This window comes from Aspergillus caelatus (genome assembly GCF_009193585.1).
Source record: "Aspergillus caelatus strain CBS 763.97 unplaced genomic scaffold BDV27scaffold_153, whole genome shotgun sequence".
NCBI lineage: Eukaryota > Fungi > Ascomycota > Eurotiomycetes > Eurotiales > Aspergillaceae > Aspergillus > Aspergillus caelatus.
Window position 1 is genome coordinate 26,477 of NW_022475416.1, and position 23,688 is coordinate 50,164.

General features: G+C 50.4%; 9 protein-coding genes across 9 annotated transcripts; 3 read left to right on the top strand and 6 right to left on the bottom strand.

Annotated features, from left to right (window-relative positions):
• Nucleotides 1–112: 112 nt before the first annotated feature.
• On the top strand, nucleotides 113–4,194 carry BDV27DRAFT_147291 (uncharacterized protein; the record flags this gene model as incomplete). The annotated part of the gene is made up of 4 exons (XM_032070717.1): nucleotides 113–130; nucleotides 1,205–1,292; nucleotides 1,362–1,976; nucleotides 3,146–4,194. 4 exons carry the CDS (start codon nucleotides 113–115, stop codon nucleotides 4,192–4,194), a joined length of 1,770 nt encoding a protein of 589 aa, XP_031925149.1.
• Nucleotides 4,195–4,934: 740 nt separating this feature from the next.
• On the top strand, nucleotides 4,935–6,637 carry BDV27DRAFT_22550 (argininosuccinate lyase ARG4). The gene is made up of 3 exons (XM_032076060.1): nucleotides 4,935–5,055; nucleotides 5,129–5,959; nucleotides 6,023–6,637. The coding sequence occupies exons 1-3, from the start codon at nucleotides 5,001–5,003 to the stop codon at nucleotides 6,529–6,531; spliced, it is 1,395 nt and encodes a 464-aa protein (XP_031925150.1). The 5' UTR covers nucleotides 4,935–5,000; the 3' UTR covers nucleotides 6,532–6,637.
• BDV27DRAFT_166451 (S-adenosyl-L-methionine-dependent methyltransferase) lies at nucleotides 6,608–7,696 on the bottom strand. Its single transcript, XM_032074192.1, has 2 exons — nucleotides 7,114–7,696; nucleotides 6,608–7,039 (listed from the first exon to the last, which is right to left on the bottom strand). Exons 1-2 carry the CDS (start codon nucleotides 7,591–7,593, stop codon nucleotides 6,683–6,685), a joined length of 837 nt encoding a protein of 278 aa, XP_031925151.1. The 5' UTR covers nucleotides 7,594–7,696; the 3' UTR covers nucleotides 6,608–6,682.
• Nucleotides 7,697–8,826: 1,130 nt separating this feature from the next.
• Nucleotides 8,827–9,942, bottom strand: BDV27DRAFT_160102 (uncharacterized protein; the record flags this gene model as incomplete). Its single annotated transcript, XM_032072977.1, has 3 exons — nucleotides 8,827–9,278; nucleotides 9,367–9,436; nucleotides 9,487–9,942. 3 exons carry the CDS (start codon nucleotides 9,940–9,942, stop codon nucleotides 8,827–8,829), a joined length of 978 nt encoding a protein of 325 aa, XP_031925152.1.
• An 877-nt stretch (nucleotides 9,943–10,819) lies between these two features.
• On the bottom strand, nucleotides 10,820–13,457 carry BDV27DRAFT_132091 (succinate dehydrogenase [ubiquinone] flavoprotein subunit). Its single transcript, XM_032067785.1, has 6 exons — nucleotides 13,265–13,457; nucleotides 13,127–13,181; nucleotides 12,991–13,064; nucleotides 12,769–12,932; nucleotides 11,322–12,710; nucleotides 10,820–11,264 (listed from the first exon to the last, which is right to left on the bottom strand). Exons 1-6 carry the CDS (start codon nucleotides 13,304–13,306, stop codon nucleotides 11,045–11,047), a joined length of 1,944 nt encoding a protein of 647 aa, XP_031925153.1. The 5' UTR covers nucleotides 13,307–13,457; the 3' UTR covers nucleotides 10,820–11,044.
• A 618-nt stretch (nucleotides 13,458–14,075) lies between these two features.
• rpt1 (proteasome regulatory particle base subunit RPT1) lies at nucleotides 14,076–15,846 on the bottom strand (the record flags this gene model as incomplete). The annotated part of the gene is made up of 4 exons (XM_032074193.1): nucleotides 15,473–15,846; nucleotides 15,289–15,403; nucleotides 15,007–15,236; nucleotides 14,076–14,955 (listed from the first exon to the last, which is right to left on the bottom strand). Exons 1-4 carry the CDS (start codon nucleotides 15,565–15,567, stop codon nucleotides 14,076–14,078), a joined length of 1,320 nt encoding a protein of 439 aa, XP_031925154.1. The 5' UTR covers nucleotides 15,568–15,846.
• Nucleotides 15,847–15,865: 19 nt separating this feature from the next.
• BDV27DRAFT_132093 (chaperonin-containing T-complex subunit CCT4) lies at nucleotides 15,866–18,009 on the top strand. Its single transcript, XM_032067786.1, has 7 exons — nucleotides 15,866–15,989; nucleotides 16,049–16,100; nucleotides 16,153–16,175; nucleotides 16,230–16,259; nucleotides 16,321–16,350; nucleotides 16,398–16,970; nucleotides 17,027–18,009. Exons 1-7 carry the CDS (start codon nucleotides 15,942–15,944, stop codon nucleotides 17,876–17,878), a joined length of 1,608 nt encoding a protein of 535 aa, XP_031925155.1. The 5' UTR covers nucleotides 15,866–15,941; the 3' UTR covers nucleotides 17,879–18,009.
• Nucleotides 18,010–18,657: 648 nt separating this feature from the next.
• BDV27DRAFT_147299 (uncharacterized protein) lies at nucleotides 18,658–20,177 on the bottom strand (the record flags this gene model as incomplete). Its single annotated transcript, XM_032070718.1, has 2 exons — nucleotides 18,658–19,886; nucleotides 20,045–20,177. The coding sequence occupies 2 exons, from the start codon at nucleotides 20,175–20,177 to the stop codon at nucleotides 18,658–18,660; spliced, it is 1,362 nt and encodes a 453-aa protein (XP_031925156.1).
• A 501-nt stretch (nucleotides 20,178–20,678) lies between these two features.
• Nucleotides 20,679–23,147, bottom strand: BDV27DRAFT_22597 (putative nucleolin protein Nsr1). Its single transcript, XM_032076062.1, has 4 exons — nucleotides 22,993–23,147; nucleotides 22,232–22,931; nucleotides 21,889–22,181; nucleotides 20,679–21,838 (listed from the first exon to the last, which is right to left on the bottom strand). The coding sequence occupies exons 2-4, from the start codon at nucleotides 22,922–22,924 to the stop codon at nucleotides 21,217–21,219; spliced, it is 1,608 nt and encodes a 535-aa protein (XP_031925157.1). The 5' UTR covers nucleotides 22,925–22,931; nucleotides 22,993–23,147; the 3' UTR covers nucleotides 20,679–21,216.
• Between the last annotated feature and the right edge of the window lie 541 nt (nucleotides 23,148–23,688).

Genomic DNA, 23,688 nt, shown 5'->3' on the forward strand with positions numbered 1-23,688 from the left:
CCATCACCACGTTGTACAAGATGCTGTCCCTCAGCAAATATGATAATCAGAGTGTGCCCACACGCTATCACCTCCTGTGTTACCTCAAATGTAGGGTGCGAACCCCGACACCATGTGTGTGTGTGTGTGTGTGTGTGTGTGGAGATGTGGCATGTACCGTACGTATGTGTTGGTGACACGACAGCAAGCAGCTCCTGACCGCTGCAACACAACGGAGGATGCCCACAAAGGAGCTGTCACATCTGCTTCAAGTTGCGGCATCCACTATTGACAGTGACATTCAAGGAACCCCGTTTCGCTCGATCCCACATTGGGTAGGAGCGTTAGTCCGTACCTCGCATAGATGGAGTCCCATTGTCAACTGTCAATGTCATTCGTAACGACCGCCCTAGTAACCATTGTCCTGGGCCTCACTAGGTGAGGCGTGCTGAGCATTGTTGATGGGCTAACAAGGATCAACACTCACTAGTTGGAGAACTCTTCCAAATCTTTTTTCCTTAGTGTCCCCGGTGTTTCCAGGTTGCTGGGTTCAGACTTCAGAGCGCTCAATAATCAATTAGTCTAGCGATAACTAATCGCCAAGCGCAACTCTCTCATTGATCCGCTTACTACATGGGGTGGGACTATCGAGACTAAATGACCAGGGGTTGGTATGTTAGTGAGGCCTTAGCGTCTTAGGGCCAGGTAGGGGGTTCCGCTTCGGTGAAGAACTAGGAGCACTAGCAGAGCACAGCCACGTCCAGACCGACACAGCCACGTACTAGGGCTGAGGTGGCTGTTCATGTGTGGCTAGAGCTATGTGTGGCTTGACCCATTTTTTCCAATAGCACGATGGGGGATAGCCTCAGATCCTCAATATGAGCTCCACTCTGCCAGGGCTAAAGCTTATGACGACCATGTTCATACCGCAGAGGAACCCATTCTGGGTCGTCCTTTACTCTATCCTTTCCATATTCACCGAATTTGTCTTTCGGGGTGCCCGTGCTTCTCCCTTTGGCCGACATGGACGATCCATCGTAAAAGAAACATAAATGCTACCATTTCCACTCTCCCTTACTCTCTTCTCCAGATACCCCAGACTACAGTTGAATATAATACTTCATCGACTTTGTTCTTCATTGTGCTTCGGCCTCTCTATCTTATACTTTAAGCTCCTGCCGCTTGCCGTACATGCTCCAAGCCAGCCATAACAATGGACGTTCAGGGTTCTGGAAGAGAATGCTGGGAAAGTTCTCCATGTATGGAAATACACGAGTCCTCTCCCCTGGCATCTATCGCTTATCATTCCCCTAGTAAGAAACACCCCAATAGCTTGCGCAACTCTCATGATGGGCTTTCTCTAAGATCCGGTTCCCTGGCAGAATCGATCGGTCTGGACTCCGAATACAATGGACATAGACAAGCACCTGCTGTCTGTGTCTCCGAAAGTCCTTGTGAATACGATATGAGCCCCAATCAGGGGATGCTCACGCCCACGGAAGAGCCCCCTGTGGATGCGGAATTCTCTCAAGTGGATCTCAATGAATGGTACCCCCGGTATTGGGCCTGCATGCAACATTTCCTCAACCAAGGACAATATTCGCCTCAGGTGCAAGCATTGGCTGCTTTTGTCAACATTAGACTTCCATATCAGCGATCCACCACGCCAGTCATCGGTTTTCCAAACCCCCAAAACATGGACTCCAGAGTGGAAGGAACCTATAATGCTCCTTCGTTGAGGCCATTTATCCGACGTCTCATCGTGACAGGGTATGATACTCCTTCAGTCTTGCAGGCATTTTTTGGCGATGATTGGCAAGCTGGAGTCGGCTGTGTTTGCAAACAGGAGCGGATCAATTACTTGTTTACTGCCAAGAGTGGAGGATGGACATCAACCAAAGCGGCATATGACATGCTTCCCGATGAACAGACACCATTTCTCCGGCCCCTTCGCGAAGCTACTGAGGAGGAACTACGTATCGCCGAATCACGGTGGAGTGAGTGGCTAGCAATGGAAGATTGGATGGTAGGATTGCGAAGTCCATGGTGAACCGGTCTAATGAAGCGACGAGCAATGAACCTGATGATATTTGTCACTCCTTCATATTCTTTTGTCATATCATCACTTTTTCTCCTTTCACCATTTTTCTTTTCTTTTCTTTTTTTCTTTTTTTGGTGTTGGTTACCCAGTCTAAAATAGGGCTTATTTTTAGCGTCTGAATTTAATTTATATTGATTGCATTTTTGCGCCGCTTCGGATCCTGAAACCTCGGGATCTTCTGTAGTTTAGGATGACCAGGGTGGGTTTGGATAAAGGTTTTAGAAAAAATAAAAAATAAAAAATTGATTTATCATATGCGCCCACCTGTATGGATGGTTTTCTAGATTGTTCTCAGCATGAATCCTCGGTTGGGAGTCTTGGACACATGGTCAAAAACACGTGCATTAGCGCATTTAAAATCTTCTCAACAATGCCCTTATATTCGTAAATCCGTACGGAGTGGATTAATCAATCTATTATAGTTGACATTTGACGTGTCAACGGGTGTCCATAATTTCTCGGCTAGCGTCCAATTGACGGAAGGAAACAAAACGCGAGACTAAACCGGGGGGGGTTTAACAGAAGATGAAATACTAATGTACTGGAGGTAGTAGTTGCGCACCGCCACAAGTCGGTGTCTCCGACATGACGGGAGCTCCGGAACCACGCCTTCCCGCTTTCGGCATGGGGTTGCTGTCAATCTTGAAGGAAGTTGATGATCTCAGCAGCCATGACAAATACTCCCTCCCTGACTATACCATTTGAAGTAAAAGTCACTAATATGAAGAGCTTGACTCACTCCTTCGCGCAATCGCTTACAATTCGGTTTATAATGATCAACGGGAACTCCGGTAATGAGCTTTGATAGATTGAAAGCATGGAGCCTATCGCGTCGCTCCGGAAGTACAGTTCCCTGAAGCTAATTATATCTCCGCTGTCATATCCTGCCTCTGATGGATCCCTCGAGGCTTTTCTCAGCGTCTCGTATCATCGTCAGCCATGATCCGCACGCGCTAATTCCTTTGCTGAAGGCCCAGTTACCTTATTCGATTCCGTTGCTACGGCGCCTCCAGCATGGTCTAGCGTATCCATCATCTACTGCTAAAATTCTGACTACGTTCTCAGGGGTAGATGCGCCAACTTCTCCGTGGCTGGCTGCATATGTGGATCTCTTCGCTGGTCGCGAAACACAGATCGTGATCTACTCAAGCCTCGAAGCCCAGGCGACGTATCCTGGCATTGACGACGACGAATTTGTCTCGATTCTGCGAGCGTCCCGCGAGTCTCTGGAGCAGGCTCGTGCACAACTATTGGCTCTACTATCCCATGTCAAGACGTACATGCTACCGGACTACCTGTCATCCATCCAATCTACTGGATCCTGCCCCATTCCCAACAATCTGGGCCGGGATCCTGCATCCAGACATTCGGGTTTGATCCCTGCGCCGCCCCCTAGGGCTTTCCTAATTGGTAACCTACATACGGGACTATTTTCCTTACTAAGTGCTTCGGGGGATTATACTCATTCGGACCCCGTTCCAGGCCTCCGGGTTCACCGCTTCGATGATCCTCCATACGTCAAGTACCTATTTAGGGGCCAAGATTTTGTCATAGATAGCCCTGACAGCTCTGACAGCTCTAACAGCCCTGACAGAGCTCCGGCCCCACTTCCAGATGGCTTTCGCTTCACCGACAAAGGAGGCCGAATCGGGGTTCAACCACATCAATACGACCTGATACGGTTTCGCACCTGTGTTCCACGCTCACGTGGAACCTTAACCAAGCTCCCGGGAGTGACTATTTATTCCGATCGTGAGACTCAGCTCCAGCCACATTTGTCTGACAGCTCAGATGCAGCTGAAAACTCCGCTGACCGGGCTCCACTCGGGGAAATGCCCATCGCGTGGGCCTTTCTAGGTATTGATGGCAGCTTGGCAACCCTGCATGTTGAACCGGGGTACCGGGGTCAGGGACTCGCTTTGAATGTCTCCAAAGAGGCCATGCGACGAGGGATGGCCGAGGGTGGCATCTGGCGGGACCGCGGAGAGGAGGGCGAGATTTGGGTCCATGCCAATGTGTTGGAAAGCAATACGGCCAGTCGTCGAGTGATGGAAAAGCTGGGTGGTGATATTGGATGGACATGTACGTGGGCTGTGGTGGAATACGATATATAGATTGTGCATCGGTGTAGAGCGTTATCCTGCTTGAAGTATATTGATTTGATAGACTGTAGGATGCTCTCCGTCTTAGTGAGAACTACATCTATTATACAGATAATGTCTCATATATTATATACAATGTTAAGATGTTGACTGCATCATCAAGTGGTGTTTTGATGAAGTAAGCTAGACATGCTTGCAATCTTTTGCGACCGGGCCGGGACATACAGCAAACATATATAGCGACATTTTCACCCAGGCCTACTGTGAAGAGTCTATCGTGTTAAATATACTCGAACTCACATTTCTCAACGATAAAAGATAAAGTAATTATAATAGAACTACACAGAACTATAAATATATATAAAAGATAATAATAAAGATAGGAAGTGATATGATGAAACTAACGGTGTGCCTTACCATGCAGAGATTGAAAGGTCAAGATGAGACTACTTGTGTACGGAGTAGTAGTTGACAAACATAGGCAAATCACCACCTCACTGTTTCTATACAAGTTGCAAAACTATAGCCGCTTGAATAAAGCATTGCATGCTCTTTTTTTTTTTTTTTTCTCCCCCTCAAGAACGTCTTTTCATGAATCTCTTGCAGACCTTGACAAGTATGACTCGACATCCAACTTCCTCTTTGGACATAGTAAACACACCTTACCGGATACGGACTAGGTCCCCGATGTCGCAACCCCGCTGTGAATCATTGGATGAATCATCGTCTAAAGGAACTCCCGAGATAAAGTCCCGTTTCCATCAATTGCAACTCTTTCTCTTCAATTTTCCTAAAACTTCTACTACCCAAGATACAAAATGAGCGGTCCTAAGGCTGTCGCTGAGAATATGCTCTGGGGAGGTCGATTCACCCGTGAGTACACCCGTATTCTATTAAACTGTCCACTGTACCCAGGTTTGAGATACTGATGCCTAGTGTTATTCAGAGGGCCTCGACCCCCTCATGGTTCAATACAACCAGTCCCTGCCCTATGACCGCATCTTTTGGAAACAAGACATTGCCGGCTCAATTGCTTTTGCTCGAGCCAACGTGAAGACTGGTATCCTCACGGGGCAAGAGTTCTCCGAGATTGAGCGTGGCTTCAAGCAGATTGCCGAGGAATGGAGCACCAACACATTCGCCGTCAAGGAAAACGACGAAGATATCCACACCGCAAATGAGCGTCGACTATCAGAAATCATTGGCAAGGAGATTGGAGGCAAGCTGCACACCGGTCGGTCCCGCAACGAACAAGTTGCGACTGATATGCGGCTCTGGTTGCGGGATGAGCTGCGCAGGCTGGACAGCATCCTGTGCGATCTCATCAAGGTTTCGATCTCTCGCGCAGAGGCCGAGCTCGGCTACCTCATGCCAGGTTATACCCATTTGCAAAAGGCCCAGCCAGTCCGGTGGAGCCACTGGATTTTGTCGCACGCTACGGCGTTTGCCAGCGAGCTGCAGCGCCTGCGTGAAGTCACCAAGCGTGTCAACCGTAGTCCCCTTGGTACCGGTGCTCTTGCAGGCAACCCCTTCAACATTGACCGTGAGGCAATGGCCAAGGAGCTGGGCTTTGAGGGCCTGCTGTACAACTCGATGAACACTGTCGCCGACCGTGACTTCGCCATGGAGACTATGCAGTGGGGTAGCTCATTCATGCTCAAGATCTCTCGCTGGGCCGAGGATCTGATCATCTACAGCAGCTTGGAATTCGGCTTTGTTCGCTTGTCTGATGCTTACTCCACCGGTTCCTCATTGATGCCTCAGAAGAAGAATGCAGGTAAGTCCAGTACCCTTTGCTCCTTATGTTTCATCAAACAAAGTGATCGCTGACAGAAAATAGACAGCCTGGAGCTTCTGCGCGGAAAAGCCGGTCGAGCCTTTGGCCAAATGGCCGGTCTAATGATGACGATCAAGGGTCTTCCCACTACCTACAACAAGGATTTGCAGGAGAGCATTGAACCCCTCCTCGATCACATCAAGACTGTTAGCGACAGTATCCAGATCGCAACTGGAGTGCTGTCGACTCTTACCGTTATTCCCGAGAAAATGACGGCTGCCTTGGCGCCGGAAATGCTCGCTACCGAGATTGCCGACTATCTGGTTCGCAAGGGTGTCCCCTTCCGTGAGGGTCACCACATCTCTGGTCGCGTTGTTGCCCTGGCGGAGAAGACCAGTATTCCCATGGATACACTTTCCCTCGAGCAACTGAAAACAGTTGATGCCCGCTTCGATGAAGATGTGCGCACCTGTCTGGATTATGAGCGTGCAGTGGAGTTGAAGGATGCTGTCGGCGGCACTAGTCGGCGGGCTGTCTTGGAACAGACCTCTGTTCTGAGAAGCCTACTGTGAGTGCGCAGTCATTTACAATTTCGGGTCATATATACAAAAAAAGTAGCGAGATGATAATATCTGGTATATACATATTCTAATACATAAGATTTTCAATCAATTTTTTCTTGGAACTCTTGGAACTCTTTGGCAGCAGCACCGCAGCTTAGCCTCAGCAATCTTTGCAAAACGTTTTCCGAGCCGTGTCGCGCCGACACCAGATGGCAACGCGATCCTGAATATTACCATTGGGATCCTTTCCGTTCTCGTGTGTGCGGTCCGGCTGCCAGTGTGCTACCCGTACAAGCCCGTTGCCATTCGGGCTGCCCTTGGAGTTGAATACATCCTCTCCTGGCTGCGTGAGGTGCTTCCAGTAATCTTCGGATGATGCAGTCCACGGTGGTCCCATCTCGGAGGGATCCCTGTGCCTCGGATATTCGAGGCAGACTAGATGGCCATTTGAGACAAGAAGCTGAGTTTGTCGCAGAGCCCATCTGGGGCGGAGCGATGGATCCAGGGCACAGAAAAACTGCCAAACGCAGAGTGAGTACACCTGATTCCCCTAACCACCCTTCAGCAAGATAGCCGGGAGGGTCTACTCACCGAGTGATCATACACTAGATCAAAGGCATATCGCTGTAAACCCAGGGTGTCCAACCAAGCATCATCGAAGAAATCGCCTTGCACAAATGTGACGCTGCCTCTTCCGAATGATGGATTTCTGATCGGATATCTGCCGCCTGTTTCGGATTCTTCCTTCTTGCAGGTTTCGACAGCAGAATGGCTATACTCCAGGCCATAGGCGTCATAGCCAAAGCTGGCGAGAAGAAGTACATCAACGCCTCGACCGCATCCAGGAACCAGTGCCTTCCGCCTATACTGATTTCCCTCCGCATCCTCGACTATAGGATCACCGATGGTCGAGCGGCGCTGGATAAGTGTATCTTCTAATGCTGGGTTGGGAAACCCTTTATCCCAGTCAAGGCAGTCGCCCTTATCCCACAGTTCGGCCCATCCTTTCACATACTCGTCACCTTGATAGTGCGCGAGAAATCTTACAACTGGTTCAAAGTTATCCAGCATTTTCCCGGATATTCCTGGAGGCGTTTATCTTTTTTCGAAGAAGGAGCAGTGATCAATCGACAATCTACTGAATGCACAGAGCAATTTCCCGCTCCTGTACATACTCAGGAAACCTTATATGCGTCCATGCTTTTGCAGACCGCAACATTCCAAAGGATCCATCTATCACGCAGATGTAGATCGCAACGTTGTAAGAACTCTCTTCGTTACGTCAACGAACAGAAAGTAAATACGTGTCCAAGCCTGCAGAATGTATCGTCATGCCTTGACCAGGTCTTTTTCCGACCCCGCAAAAAGATGGCGGTCAAGAAGATCCCCGTTTTAATGACACATCTTTCAACTAAGACATTGACAGAAACTTTCTGCAACGGAGATGATCGCTCGGGGTAGCTTGGATACATTTAGCTCTGGGCCTCTGAAGATCCTTGCGAGCGCTATCTCTCGTCGTTCTCCAACTTTCGGCCACTGCCTTTGGTTGAAAATGTGTCACTATTCTTGCTATGTGCTCTGCAACTGACCTGGACATAGCAATTCGGAATTTCTATGTCTGTTAATTCCTGGGGATTGATCTCAATGCTGTGTTTCGTCACAGCCCCACCAGTGTCTCATGTGAGGTTACTTTTTAGTTCCAGATTAGACCCGGGTCTAGCCGCAGACGACTGACATGGCAGTGAGTAGGAAGAATAGGCTGCAAAAAAAGGCAACTAGTTACTAGGGTGAAATTTGCTATAGAGTGGATTCGAGAGTCTGGATGAGTGACGAGCTCATAATCGAGAATTTCCTTCTTTCTGTCCTCCAGGGTCATAGAGTAAACGAAAGAAAGACTAATGGATATCATAAATACATACTCCGTACATGCTGAGATGAACCCCGCAAAGCCATACACCCCGAAGTAAAATATAACATAACCAGTCCTACACAAGGGGAAATAAATGGAGAAGAAGAGAAAGTTAGTAGAAAGGGTAAAACGTCAACCCACTCTCTACCCGCCCAATCATCATCATCTTTACTATTACTATTACTATTATTTGGGGCTTTTTGAATGCTTTTCTCCTATCGGCTTGTCAGTCTTTCCCTCTCTAGGGTTATCCACCCACTCTGGTCGATGGGCCGATATCATGGACTTTCTTGCAGTATCATAATCCATAAAACTCATAGCATGGGAACTAGCCGAGCCATGAGCAGGGAGACCATTCTGCTCCGAAGCAGAAGTATCAAAGTTCGCAGATAGGACTACGCCATCGGCGGTGAGTTTGCAGGTGTCATAGACTCCTCTGCCTGTTCCCGTGGTGGTGTCGTTGGGAGTGTAGCAGGTTGCTGACGTCGGTGGTGCGGAACGTTGATCAACTCCCTGCACGGTTGGGCTGGCAGTTCGGCGCGTGTCGGTCCCTGCGATGAGACCAACTGATTTGAAGACTGGCGTTGGTGCTGTGAGATGTTTATGAGTTCTCGGATGGGCTGGGCTGGTAGTTCGGCGCGGGGAGTGTAGACTCCTGTGTCGCTGAGATCGGGGGTTAAGACGTTTGGGTGCGTGAATAGGGTGTAGGGTTTTTGGGGAGGGTAGAGGTGGAATGCGTCTAGTTCGGCTGCGGTGGACGTTGGTGAGATGGGGGTGGTTCCGTTGGTGGAGTAGTTGATTGGAGTGAGGAGGGAGCTGGTTTCTGCTTTTTCTTTCTTTGACGGTGCTGGTTGGTGTTGGTTAATTTTCTCTGGGTGTGGGTATTCATACTAGGTGGAGGGGGGAGGATGGGAAGGGGGGTTTTGTTGGTGTACCGTGTGTGACTTGTTCTGTACTCGTTGGGTCATTCTGTGGTGATATGTTGTCGGTATCAAATGTCGTTTTCTTGAAGAGATATCAGTGAGAGGACCGCGAAGAGAGGTGAGCCACCTTACACGCTTCTTGCGTCTGCGATAGACGAAAAACAAGGCAATAGCAAGGAGTATGAGAATTGCGATGCCCCCTATCACTCCTCCGACGATAGCCCCAACGGGCGTTCCATGGCCGGTTTCCGCATCGGCATTGACATTGTCGGCAGCGCTCGTACTGGTGCCAGTACTGGTGCTTGAAGTGCTGGTTGTAGAAGCGGTTGTGGTTCCGGGAAGTCTGGTGGTTTCAAGACGACTAGTCGTAGCTGTGCTGGTCTCAAAGGTGGACTGTTTCGAAGACACTGGTTTCGTGGGTGTCACAGAATGGATCTTTGTAGACGTGCTGCTAGTGGTAGCCGTTGTCGCATCATCATCTTCCGGACAGACACCACCAGCAGAACATGGATCGACAGAGCAACATCCCTGGAAAGGGCCTTGAGAGCAAACATACCACAGTTTCTGACCGGAGCACTGGTGGCTCATAGTGAGGATAGACTAATGACTATATAAACAAGCAATATATGTCTGTAAGGATTCTAAAACAAGAAAACAAAGGTGATGGGAACTTCCTAAGGTGAGCCAGACGACTCGCCTTCCAGGGAGCACCGAGTGTCTATTATTCAAGACCCGGGCACGAAAAAGAGATGAGTCCTCCATGGTCACTGTCACTCAATGTGCACCCATAATATCCACAATGTCTAGGACTAAGAAGGCTAGACGTTGTGCATAGTGGACAGGATCTGCGCCTTTGTTTGCTATACGACTTGGCAGATCCATGTGGTCCAATGCGATTACTATCCATGCACGGCCTCGGCATACATGTGTAGGACAGGCAAGAAACCTGACCGTCCACAAGGCTCAATTCCCGGACACAGCTGCTGTTCCCCGTCGGGGGTGTTGAGAAAAAGGCAGTTATGATGACCTCTGGTAGAACCACAAAACCGGATCGATCCATACATTCATTTGGGCCGTAAATACTTTTGTTTCACCAGGAGTTTGAATGATTGAGAACGGGGTTGGGAACTCTCTTTGCTTTGTTACCTTGTCAGCGTTCAGTTCTATGCCAGATATGGGTGTGGCTGTTCCTGGGTTCTTTGTTTGGTTTACCCTGATGGGTCCACAGGTTTGACAAAGAAGCAGACTTCACGTCTCCCCCATGACAATCAATTGATCAATCAAATGTTCTCCTGGGCATGTTGTTGATTAGGCCAAACTGGCGATAGGTTCACATCGAAAGCTAAAGGAGTCCCTTACACTAGTAACTTTAATAGCTTGGGAAGTCACGGTATTGAGCCAACCCTAATCGACCTAGAAGCATCTTAAAAACCTGGAGAGCTATGCCTCTAAGTTCAAAACCAAATTTGCAACACAAAAGAAAACTCCAATTGTATGATCGGTAATAAAGGGCTACAAAATAACAATACAACGTGAGTACACCGAACTCATCGCCTGGGAAATTGGATATACACATATAAACACACAGGAAATAAACACTGCCAGATTTTCGTGACGCTATTTTTCCTCCACACAAATGACCCCTCCTCTAAATACACCTCTCCATCGGATCACACTTGGCGTGACACGCTTAGTAGACACGCTTGAAGGGTGGCACCGGCTTGCACTCCTTCTCGTCCAGGGTGTTGTGCTCGACGGCACGGTAGCCCAGGTCGATCTTGCCGTGGGGAGTCTTCTGCCATGTGAGAGTGTGCTTCATCCAGTTCTCGTCATCACGGTCGGGGTAGTCCTCACGGGCGTGAGCACCACGAGACTCCTTACGGTTAGCGGCGGCAACAGCAGTTTGGGTGCTATATCATCTGTGGTCAGCTATACTGTTCACCAAAGCGCTTCAGGGTAATACATACGCGCAGGTCAAAAGGTTGCGGAGTTCAAGAGTTTCCACAAGGTCAGAGTTCCAGATCATGCTGCGGTCCTTGGTACCGACCTGGTCGTACAACTGGTCGATCTCAGTGACCTTGGAGACACCCTCATCCAAACTCTCCTGAGTACGGAAGACGCTGACGTCAGTCTGCATGGCCTTCTGCATAGCGTTACGGATGTCGAAAGTCGACTTAGGGCCGTCCGCAGTACGAGCGAAGTCGAGATCCTTGATGGACTGAGCACCAGCGTCGGAGCTCAGCTCACGGTGAGGCTTGCCAGGGGTGGCAATGTCACGGACACGGTGAGAAACAGCGCGACCGAAAACGACCAAATCCAGAAGAGAGTTGGCACCAAGACGGTTGGCACCGTGGACGGACACACAAGCGGCTTCACCGCAAGCGTACAGGCCAGGAACAACCTTGTCGGCACCGTTCTCATCCTGGGTCAGGACTTCACCAGTGTACTTGGTAGGGATACCACCCATGTTGTAGTGGACGGTGGGCAAGACGGGGATAGGCTGCTTGGTCACGTCGACACCAGCGAAAATGGAAGCGGTTTCGGAGATACCGGGCAGACGCTCGTGCAAGAGCTCAGCGGGCAAGTGGCTCAGCTGAAGGTAGATGTGATCCTTCTCAGGACCAACACCACGGCCCTCGCGGATTTCCAGGGTCATGGAACGAGAAACGACATCACGAGAAGCCAAATCCTTGGCGGTAGGAGCGTAACGCTCCATGAAACGCTCACCCTCGGAGTTGAGCAGGTAACCACCCTCACCACGAGAACCCTCGGTGATCAGACATCCGGCGCCGTAGATACCTGTGGGGTGGAACTGAACGAATTCGAGATCCTGGTTGGGAAGACCAGCACGGGCAACCATGGCCATACCATCACCAGTGCAAGTGTGGGCAGAAGTGCAGCTGAAGTAGGCACGTCCGTATCCACCAGTGGCCAGGACAGTGTGGTGGGCCTTGAAACGGTGCAGAGTACCATCCTCCTGGTTGTAGGCAATGATACCGCGGCACTCACCATCCTCCATCAGCAGGTCAAGGGCGAAGTATTCGATAAAGTAGTTGGTGTTGTGACGCAGGGACTGTCCATAGAGAGTGTGAAGAAGAGCGTGACCAGTACGATCAGCGGCAGCACAGCAACGGTAGGCCTGGCCACCCTTTCCGAATTCCTTGGATTGACCACCGAAGGCACGCTGGTAGATACGGCCGTCCTCGGTACGAGAGAAGGGGCATCCGTAGCCCTCAAGCTCACGAACACTGGCGGGGGCTTCTCTGGTCATGTAGTGAATGGCATCCTGGTCTCCGAGCCAGTCAGAACCCTTCACAGTGTCGTACATGTGCCATCTCCAGTCGTCCTCGTGCATGCTGTAGTGTATAGACTTAGCGCAACTGCTATTGACACGCTCGCCAAGGGATGACCTACTTTCCAAGAGCAGCGTTGATACCACCCTGGGCAGCAACAGTGTGACTTCTTGTAGGGAAGAGCTTCGAGACACAGGCAGTGTTAAAACCGGCTTCCGCCAGACCGAAGGCGGCACGAAGACCAGCACCTCCAGCACCGACGACGACAGCATCGTACTCGTGATCCTGTCAAAACAGTCAGAGCGCTAGATCATTTGGCGTAGTCATTATTATATAGACTTACAATGATCGGGTACTTCTCGGCGATAGCGCCAGTGGCTTCCCTCGCGCGCAATGGGTTGCTGCCAAAAATCCGGGCTTGTGGAGGGACGAGTTAGTTAATCAAGACATAGACAATTCTCGCGACCTCCAATGCGTACCTGCGGGCCGGGTTGAGGAGAAAAGACGTCTCTGATCCCTCAAGGCACGGGATATCTGCGCAATCCGCTATATCAGTAAATGTAAACAGAGGGGACGATTGCGCTTAAGGGTCCTGAAGAGACCGTCGGCTAACTGACCTTGGATGCGGGAGCTAGGCTCCGCAAGCTCAGGGAGCTCATGATGACGGGTCAAAAGAAAAGAAACACTTCTCTAATGAGCCGAAGAAAGGGTGTAATTAGAAGGGGGGGAGGGGGGAGAAGGAAGCAGCACAAAGATAGGGAGAGGAGAGTCTTGAAGTCAACGGTGGTGGTGGTGCTCGCAAAGCTGCACTTTTGGATCGTCGGTTCTGCTGGGCCGAATTCCTGGCTGACATAAGCCTTTTCTCACTTGCCGACGGGGAGGACCGGGGCCGAGACTGCCAATGAGAATACACGCAGTGGTAATCACCTCGGGCAGCCGGCGTTTTCTCATTGGCCGAGGATCTCAAGGCACGTGGCCGGTCTTCTTTTAACCCGGCAGCAGCGAAGAATCCCGGAGACAGACGGTACAACGGAGAGTAGCTGGTCTTGACACGGACGGGGAAGCGTTCAATTTTGATTGCCTTTCTCAATCTGAGGTTGGCGGGACAGCTACAGCATTCTTCTCCCTATGTGTTAAATTGAGCTACTATCTGAATGACACAATGTTGACTATCCATTGCTGAGATAATCTATTACCCGGTACAGTCATGTGATCTTCCGCTGGCGGCAAAGAGAGCCAGCAGAGATATACGACGGGTTCATCCGCTTGTCTTCGCTCCCTCAGGTTAGTGAAGATTGGATCACATCTATATGCGAATTCCTATTATGAGAACATTCGTAGAATGAACCACTAGCTAAAAAAAATTGATCATACACATCCATTCAACTATGCAATGTAGCCCAAATGTAGAGGGAAGAAAGGAGTTATCTAATTATACTGCATGTATGTAGCCGTCGAGTTGAATTTCAGGTTGCCCTTGATCACCTTGTCCACAGCCGCCAAGAAGTCCTTCTCCGTGGCAACCTTTCGTCGCGCCCGGATCGCGAACATACCGGCTTCTGTTGCCACACTCCGGAGCTCAGCTCCTGTGGCATTCGGGCACAGCCGAGAGATCAACTCCCATCGAATGTCCCTCTCCACCGACATGCTCTTGGCATGAATTCGAAGGATGTTAGCACGACCCTCTACATCCGGAAGCGAGAACTCGATCTTGCGGTCAATTCGTCCAGGACGCATCAGGGCAGGATCTAGCGTCGACGGCCGGTTTGTAGCGAACATGACCTTGATATTACCACGAGCATCGAAACCATCGAGTTGAGTGATCAGTTCCAACATAGTACGCTGGACTTCGTTGTCGCCACCAGCACCGTCGTCGAAACGTGCACCTCCCACGGCATCGATTTCGTCGAAGAAAATAATGCATGCCTTCTTTGTTCTTGCCATCTCGAAAAGCTCTCGAACCATCCGGGCACCTTCACCGACATACTTCTGAACTAGCTCGCTACCAATGACACGGATGAAAGTAGCGTCGGTTCGGTTGGCCACAGCTCGAGCGCAAAGAGTCTTACCAGTACCGGGAGGTCCGTACAGAAGGGCACCCTTCGGTGGGTCGATACCAAGGTTGACAAAGCGCTCTGGGGAAAGGAGGGGCATCTCGACGACTTCTCGCAACTTCTCAATCTGTTCTTTGCAACCACCGACATCTCCGTATGTCACATCGGGCTTATCTTCAACGGTCATCATTGTTACGCTGGGGTCGATCTTAGGAGGCAGAGGCAACATAATTTGGTACTTATTCCGGTCGACACTAGATACTGAGTTAGATCTAGAACGGGCCATAGAAAGCCGGTAAACTTACCCAACCCGCATGCCCTCCTCAATATCCGTCGGACTCACTCGCTCCCCTAGGTTGACAACGAACTTGGCGATTTGCTTAACATTGATGACATATTTGCTCTTGTCCGAGTCCTTCTCATCTTGAATAATCTTCGTACAGCGGGCTACCTGCAACGGTTGCTCTTCTGCCATGCGTTGCCTATCTGCAGCAACATCCCAAAGGTGTGGTGGTGCAAGACCAGTGTCGGATTCCTATACATGTCAGGTACGCAGGTTTATGCTGATAACAGCTCGGTCGAACTACCTTGACACCAATCTTCTCATTTACGCTTGCTTGCTTGTCTTTAATCTGCTTCTCGAGTTGCTTTAAGGCGTTCGCATAGGGAGCGGCGCCATATGTCTTCAGCACTTGGATATCACTAGCAATATTTAGCCATCTATTCCCGGAAACCTAACGACTATCACAGTGGAGCCATCGCATCACTTACGATTCTGTGAGAGGGGTGATCTTCTTCTCCGGCTCTTCATCATCGGCGAAGTTCTTCTTGTACTTCTCCCAGTTCTCTCCCGTGGCGCTAGGCATGGTGAGAGGTAGTAGGCGATAAGACAGTGGACAAGGGTGTATCGAGTTTTAGAGGAACAGAGTATAAGAGAGCGAGAGTCAGTAATATGCGTAAAGGTAGCGTGAAAGGATAGAAAAGGACGATGGATGGGAGATGAGAGCTTGATCGGAAGGAGGAGAGAGAGTGTGAGTGAGTGAAGTAATCAGGTGTGAGCTCCAGGTTGCTGCGGCGGTCGGTTCGAGCTGTTGGCGCTAGTGGTGCCAAGCCCAACACCAGCACAAGAAATTCCCAGAGCCGCCTCCACGGTCTGGATCTCCTTCGTCACATTACCCCCCCATCTTTCCTCTTATTTTCAATTTTCGGTACGGTGTTTGGATAAGAGACAACTTTCAAAATGGCTACGGCAGTCTCTCAGGGGGCCGCTGGCAACAACACCTTCAAGGTGCGTCCGTGTCACAGAGAGAAATACTTGGCGTGGGACGGGTTCTAATAGTCGGACAGGACAAGGAGAAGCCTATGGCAGTGCGGACGTCCAACATTCTGGCCGCTAGAGGTATTGATTATGTTCTGAACCTATGGGGAGTATGGTGCTGACATGAGAACAGCCGTCGCCGATGCCATCAGAACGGTATGGATATTGCAATAGTATGCATCCCAAATGAGGGGCTAACATATCAATTAGTCTTTGGGACCTAGAGGAATGGATAAAATGGTACGCCTGCCGTTATCTCTCTCTTTCTCTCTCCGAGGATATGTGGCTAATACGATTTTAGATCCAAACACCCAAGGGCAACACGATTATCGTACGAATCCTACTCCCGAGCCAACAAATCGATACTAACCCCCGCAGACCAACGATGGAAACACTATGTTGAAGGATATGAGCGTTATGCACCCCGCAGCCCGGATGCTCGTCGACCTGAGTGCCGCTCAGGATGTTGAGGCTGGTGATGGAACTACATCGGTTGTCGTAATCGCAGGAAGCTTGCTGGGTGCCGCAGAGCGTCTCTTGTCCAAGGGCATCCACCCCACCGTCATTTCGGAGTCATTCCAAAGAGCTGCAGCCGCAGCCGTCGAGATTCTTCACAACATGTCCCGCCCTATCAGCTTGGTCGACCGTTCCACTCTTCTCCAGGCGGCCTCTACGTCTCTTTCATCGAAAATCGTCTCGCAGCACTCTGGCCTCCTTGGCCCTATGGCCGTCGATTCGGTGCTGAAGGTTGTGGATCCTAAGACTGCTGAGAATGTTGACCTTAGGAATATCCGGATTGTTAAGAAGGTTGGCGGCACAATTGAAGACAGTGAGATGGTTGATGGTTTGGTGTTGAACCAGTCCGTTATCAAGAGCAGTGGCGGTCCCACAAGAATCGAGAAGGCCCGGATAGGTCTGATTCAGTTCCAGCTTAGCCCACCTAAGCCTGATGTGGGTTATTTCTTTTCAAAGATAGTGTATGCATTACTGACGAAGATGAACCACAGATGGAAAACCAGATTGTCGTGAACGACTACCGCCAGATGGACAAGATCCTCAAGGAGGAGCGTCAGTACCTTCTCAACATGGTTAAGAAGATCCAGAAGACGAAGTGCAACGTCCTTCTCATTCAAAAATCCATTCTCCGTGATGCCGTGAACGACCTCTCCCTCCACTTCCTCTCTCGTCTCAAGATCCTTGCCATCAAGGACATCGAGCGTGATGAAGTTGAGTTCCTGTGCAAGAGTCTTGGCTGCAAGCCCGTCGCCAACGTTGACTCTTTCACCGAGGACAAGCTGGGCACTGCAGACCTTGTGGAGGAGGTTCAGTCATCCGGGGCTCGCTATGTGAAGATCACTGGCATCAAGTCCGCCCCTACCACCAACCAGACCGTGTCGATCGTCGCTCGCGGTGCCAACAACCTCATCTTGGACGAGGCGGAGCGTTCCCTGCACGACGCCCTCTGTGTTATCCGCTGCCTGGTCAAGAAGCGTGCCCTTATTGCCGGTGGTGGAGCACCCGAAATCGAAGTCGCTCAGGCCCTCGCAAAGCGCGCTCGTGAGCTCACCGGCACAGAGGCTATCTGCTGGAAGGCCTTTGCGGATGCGATGGAAATCATCCCCACCACGCTGGCTGAGAACGCCGGTCTCAACTCTATCAAGGTGGTTACCGACTTGCGTCACCGCCACGCCCAAGGTCAGCACAACGCCGGTGTCAGTATCCGCAGCGGCGGTGTGAAGGACGATATCACCGAGGAGAACATCCTGCAACCTCTTTTGGTGAGCACCAGCGCGATCGAACTCGCTGCCGAGACCGTTAAGATGATCATGAGAATTGACGACATTGCCTTGTCGAGGTGATTTACGGCGGGGATAAATATTGAAAAGTGGAATGTATAGAAAAGGGTAGTGGTTGTATCATGACGAGTAATTCTTCCAAAATCAGATGATTATTTAAGCTACCTACATACCTACTTAGCTGCTTACCGGGAATTATAATATGCTTCATATGTATCGTACATGCTAACAGCCCTATATCAAAAGGCTAACGTCAAAACCCTCGCCATATTTCATGCAGCAGCTTCATTGAGTCAGTCCCTTATGGTTTACATTTTCTGATACCCCCAGAGCTTAGCAATGCGTGGTGTCCATATTACCTTTACGTCGGAATTGGCCAAAAGTGTCACCTTGATGGGAACTACGTACTATAGTTAACTGAATTCATTTCTAGGGACCATTACGCCCATATGTGATGAAGGGAAAGGGGTATAGATTGCAAGACACATGAGAAACTTATAACGCAAGCAGATCATAACGCCAAAGATCAACAACCACATCAAAGGAAATAAGAACAGCTCGGCCAGGAACTTTTCCTCCAAGACACCCCGAGACAGCCCATACATCACTTGGATGTAATCAAAAGAGGTTGCTATGCAAACAGCACCAAGAGAGATAAAGAAAGTATAGTATAGGAACTGCCCAATCAAAAGAAAGAAATATAAAGAATGGCGGGGAAAAAATATGTGCACCCAAGTTCTCGTCACACACCATATCATCGATAAATCGTAACCAACGCCCGTTCGGCTCATAAATACCTTTTAGATCCATCTGGTTCACTTGTCGTTCTCATACGAAGCATTTCATGCAATCACACCTGATCCAGCAGCTCCAGAGCTCCATCGGAACCGCTTCAAGCCTCCCTTAATGGCCTCTTGACCACAAGCCGCGGACGTTCTGCCACCAGAAAAATTGCCATCACCCATGACAGACCCGACCCCTGTGCTTGCCTCCATCCGTCCGACCTCACGGCCAATCACATAACCTGCTGAGAAGCTGATTGCTGAGAAGAGAACCACGACACCAGCGCTGATAACCCATGTCATTATCGTAGGACTAGCTGTCGAGTCTGCGGTAGTTGCTCGACGATTCTTCCTAGATGCCGAGGCGTGGTGTTCTCTCGGGGAACTGGACCGCCGTCTCACCTTCGGAGCGGAGGGAGAAGAGCGTGGTGAATAAGTAGCCACGGGTGGGTGCATGGGCCGTCTAGATGTATTAGTCTCGACAGCCGATGTGGGCACCTCTTCAGATATATGTTCCCCCATTGCAACTGACTCCGACACCAGTCGGAACGAAGCAGGCTGTGCTCGAGAAGGTCCCGAGGGTGGCGTAGGTTGCGGATCAGATTTCGGCAGACCCCGTGCAGCGGCCGCACAGGAAAGAAGGGTGGAGAGACTGGAGCGGAGGGCGGCATCGTGGTCTGCATGGTAAGACGGTGAAATCATATTGTACGGGCTATGCTGTTGTGATTGCCTGCGAGCTGGTCTTATGCTGGCTTGAGAGTTCCGTCGGATGGCCGTTTGACGGCTGGAGTTCGATACCTCGCTAGGCTGGGGACGACGCCTCTCAACTGGCCTGGTCCAGGCTGGGTTCTCCGATGCTGGCGGATGGGTGAAGACATTTGGCTGCGGGACAAACGGGGATGAGCTGATCCGCATCCCCAGCGCTGTTGAGGCATCATCCTCATCACTTGAGGGACTATCCGGCATCGACGGAGGCCCAGGGTGAGCTAATAGCGGACCTCCAAGGGATCTCTGAGGCATGTCTTCATTGGAACTTGTCATAACGCGGTCCGATTCACTTTCACTTTCCTCGTACTCGTCTTGACTACTACTTTGTTCACGGGACGAATAGTCAACCTGCGCCGCTGTGACAGCAGCCAGGCGCTGCAGACGCCGTCGCCGATTACGATGATGGTATGATCTCGATCCATGTTGCTCGACACGTAGACCCGTTGTGATGATGTCATCATTGGTAGCAATGGAGGAAAGCGACGAGGAGGATGGCTGCGAGGCGACCTCGATCCACGAGTCTATGTAATACTGAAGTGAGTACATATTGTTATAACAGAAACGGTGATGCCTGGAATAAGGGGTGTAACGATATGCATGTTGTACGTGTAGGGAAGTTGTAGGAGAGGGGACAACGAAGTAAAGGGGGCGTCTATTTGTCGCAGAACGAAGTACTTACCTTCGGATCTCGTGGGAGCGACACCAGATGGAGAACGTGACAGGAAGGGATTCCGATGATGAGCGTCTCGTGGCGCTCGTTGAGGCTCATCTGGTTGTACCTGACTTAGCAGGTCATAATGGTTTGGTTGCATAGCGTTGTGTATCTGGTCGTTCAGAAGTATTGGGGAGAAACAAAGTGGTGAGATGGCAGAGAAGACAGGCCCCGAAAAATACAATATAAAGTCGATGAAGATGGATGGGAAGGAGGGGTGTTTGCTGATCAATATCACATCCACATAATCAGACCACTTGTGGCTGTAAGGGAACCGTCCGAAGCGGTCAAGAATGGTAGACTGACCATAAGCCCAGGAAGGGGGGTGAGTGTAGGAAAGTGGGGGGAAGTGCGTGGGGAAAACCAAGTAAGTGGATTGATGGATGAGTTTATTTGCGCCTGATTATCTTATCAGGAGCGGATACCACAATTTAATCACTTTAATTAGTTCACATCGCCCATCAAAACCACGACCTTGACAGAGGACGAGTCAAGGTGGTTGGTTGGTTGGTGGGGATGCGGGAGTAGGGAAGATGAGAGGACGTGGAGTACTGGCTGGTCGAGGGAGAAGTAGAAAAGAAGTAAGTACTGGCAATATGGAAAGAATGATGTCGACGCACAGCTGACTGCCTCGTGCTGGTTTAAGTTCAATCAGCAGATCACCACTGGGAGCCACTCACAGTTCACCCGACATCGGCAGAGGACCAAGTAATGACCACAGACTCTCCAAAGCAACCCGGGAATGCCACCAAAGGAGATCAAAAGACAAAGGCCAACAAGAAAGCCTAGAAGAGGAACAAAGCTGAGAATGACCGGAACTGTCCATGGGAGCCACTTACCTGACACCAATATTGGCGTTTGCCAAGGCTAAAGCCTCATACCTCTCTTTACACCGGGTTTGAGGACCGACACTATGTGGACAAAAAACAATCACGAAAAAACCACATTCCTATTGAATCAATAACGATCATCCATTATTTCATTCTATCCAATTACAATAATCATGCAAAACCACAAGAACTTTTCGAGTGCTCAAAGCCAGTCAGTAGCAACAACCCGTACGTAATCATACAAACGATCCTGAATCCTGTTCAACGGCGATTAAAGAAAACAACGGTTCGTCAAGGTATCGTGTGGAATTAGAAGGTGACCTTAGTACCCTTGTACTCGGGGATACCGCCACGGGCCTTGTTGGGGGGTCCACCACCACGTCCACCAAAGCCGCCGCGGCCACCGCGACCACCACCACGGGGACCACCTCCGCCACGTCCGCCAAAGCCGCCACGGCCACGGCCACCGCCGCCGCCGCCGCCGCCGTTGTTGGCACGGGGAGTGCTGAAGTCCAGGCGGACCGGGCGACCATCGATCTCAGCACCGTTCAGCTCGTTGAAGGCTGCGCGAGCTTCCTCAACCGACGAAAACTGGACGTATCCGAAGCCCTTGGGACGGCCCGACTCGGGGTCGGTCGGCAGGCGGATGCCCATGACGCTTCCCTTCTGACCGAAGACCTCGTGGAGAGAATCCTCGTTAGCACTGAAGGGGATGTTGCCGACGAAGAGAGTATCGCTCTCAGGGCTGGCCTGGTCACCGAATGAACGGGCACGAGCCTGAGCCCGGTCCTGGAAGCCACCCTGGTCCCTGTTGGCGGGACGTCCGGTAGCGTAGTCAAGGTTGATCTTGCGACCGTCGATTTCGGTGTCCTTCTTAGCCTCAAAAGCCTTAGCGGCGTCGACAGCATTGGTGTATTCGACATAACCGAATCTGAAAGCGTTAGTACGTCATCGTGAAGGACTCGATAGAGAATTACTCACCCGCGAGAGCGGCCAGTGTCGCGCTCAGTCATGATACGAACACCAGAGAGCTCACCAAATTCCTCGAACTCACTCTGAAGCCAGGCCTCATCCACGTTCCAGGAGAGATTTCCAACGAAGAGATTGGCGGATGCACCGGCAGCAGGCTCTTCAGTCTTGGTCTTCTTGGTAGTGGTAGAGACATCCTCCTCAGCCTTGCGCTTCTTGGAGTCCTTGGCAGACTCTTCGCTGTCTTCAGATTCAGACTCGGAAGAGTCGGAGTCGGAGTCAGAGTCACTGGAATCGGAAGACTCCTAGAACCATTAACATCTGGAATGACATAGAATATGACAATACTACATACCTTCTTAGCCTTCTTGGGAGCCTCCTCGCTGTCAGACTCGGACTCGGACTCAGACGAGTCGCTGTCACTGGCCTCCTTGGCAGCCTTCTTGGGAGCCTCTTCCTCATCAGAAGAGTCCGACTCAGAGTCAGAGGACTCGGCAGCCTTCTTCACCTCCTTCTTAGCAGGCTTCTCTTCCTCTGACTCGGATTCAGACTCAGACTCAGACGAGTCAGAAGACTCAGAAGACTCCTTGGCCTTCTTGGACTCCTTGGCCTTCTTGGACTCCTTCTTAGGCTCCTCCTTCTGCTTCTTGGCGGGCTTCTCCTCCTCACTCTCACTGCTGGAAGCGTCCTCCATCTCTTCGTCGCTGTCAGAGTCGGACTCCGATTCAGAGGAAGATTCGGAAGAGGACTCAGCGGCCTTCTTCACCTCCTTCTTGGCAGGCTTCTCATCCTCACTTTCACTCTCGCTGCTGGAGCTGGAAGACTCCATCTCCTCATCGCTGTCAGACTCAGAGCTGCTGCTGGGAGTAGGCTCCTTCTTCTTGCGCTTAGACTTCTCGCCCTTGGAAGCGACCTCGCGAGCAATCTGCTTGCTCTTGGCCTTAGGAGACTGGGAAGCCTTGGAGACACCAGAATCCTTGACCTTGCTCAAGGCCTTATCAACGGGCTTCTCAGCACCCTTCTTGGTAACGGACTTAGTCTTGGACATTTTGAATCTGGCGAAACCGACAGTTAGCTCAGGATAAAATAGACATGCGGCTAGAAGGTAATACAAACCAAAATATGATAGACTTAAAGTATAAATCAAAGCAAAGATTGTCTAATGATAGATCCCACGAATGTGCGGCAAATCGTACAATCCCTCAATCACCCGATTTCAGAGAAGAGATTTCTCAGATACCCACAAATAACCCACAACGACAGTGTTCAAGCCCACAAGAGACGGACAGGAAATACGCAACTGTATAATGAAACCCACGAGAGTAACCCACAGATCCCACAAGAGATATTGCAATATGCCACAGCCCACAGCCCTCTGTATTAAGCCCACAGGATGTCTGTTGAAAGTGAATACGGGGGGGAGATTGGTATGATTCACTCGGTAGGAATACTACTAAGTGAAAAGATAATGAAATAGAAAAGGCAAGGATAAATAATAAGTGAAGATAGAAAGAGGAAGAGGAAAAGAAAATTTCAAAAGCTGGAGCTTTGATAAGATGTGGACCCGGGCGGAAAACAGAGAAAAAAAAAAAAAAAAACGGGGCTGGCAGAAATTCCTGCACACCGCCTACCAGACCCAGGGACAGACCAAGAAGGTCCTCCGTACCTGTAAGCGGCCAATCAATCACCCGGCAGAATTATTTGAGCATTTTCTCAGGTGGTTCAACCGCTGTATCATTTGTATTGTCAGGATCATCCTCCCATTGTGTTAACAACGGCAATTCTATATCCCTTAGAAATCTAATTCGATAG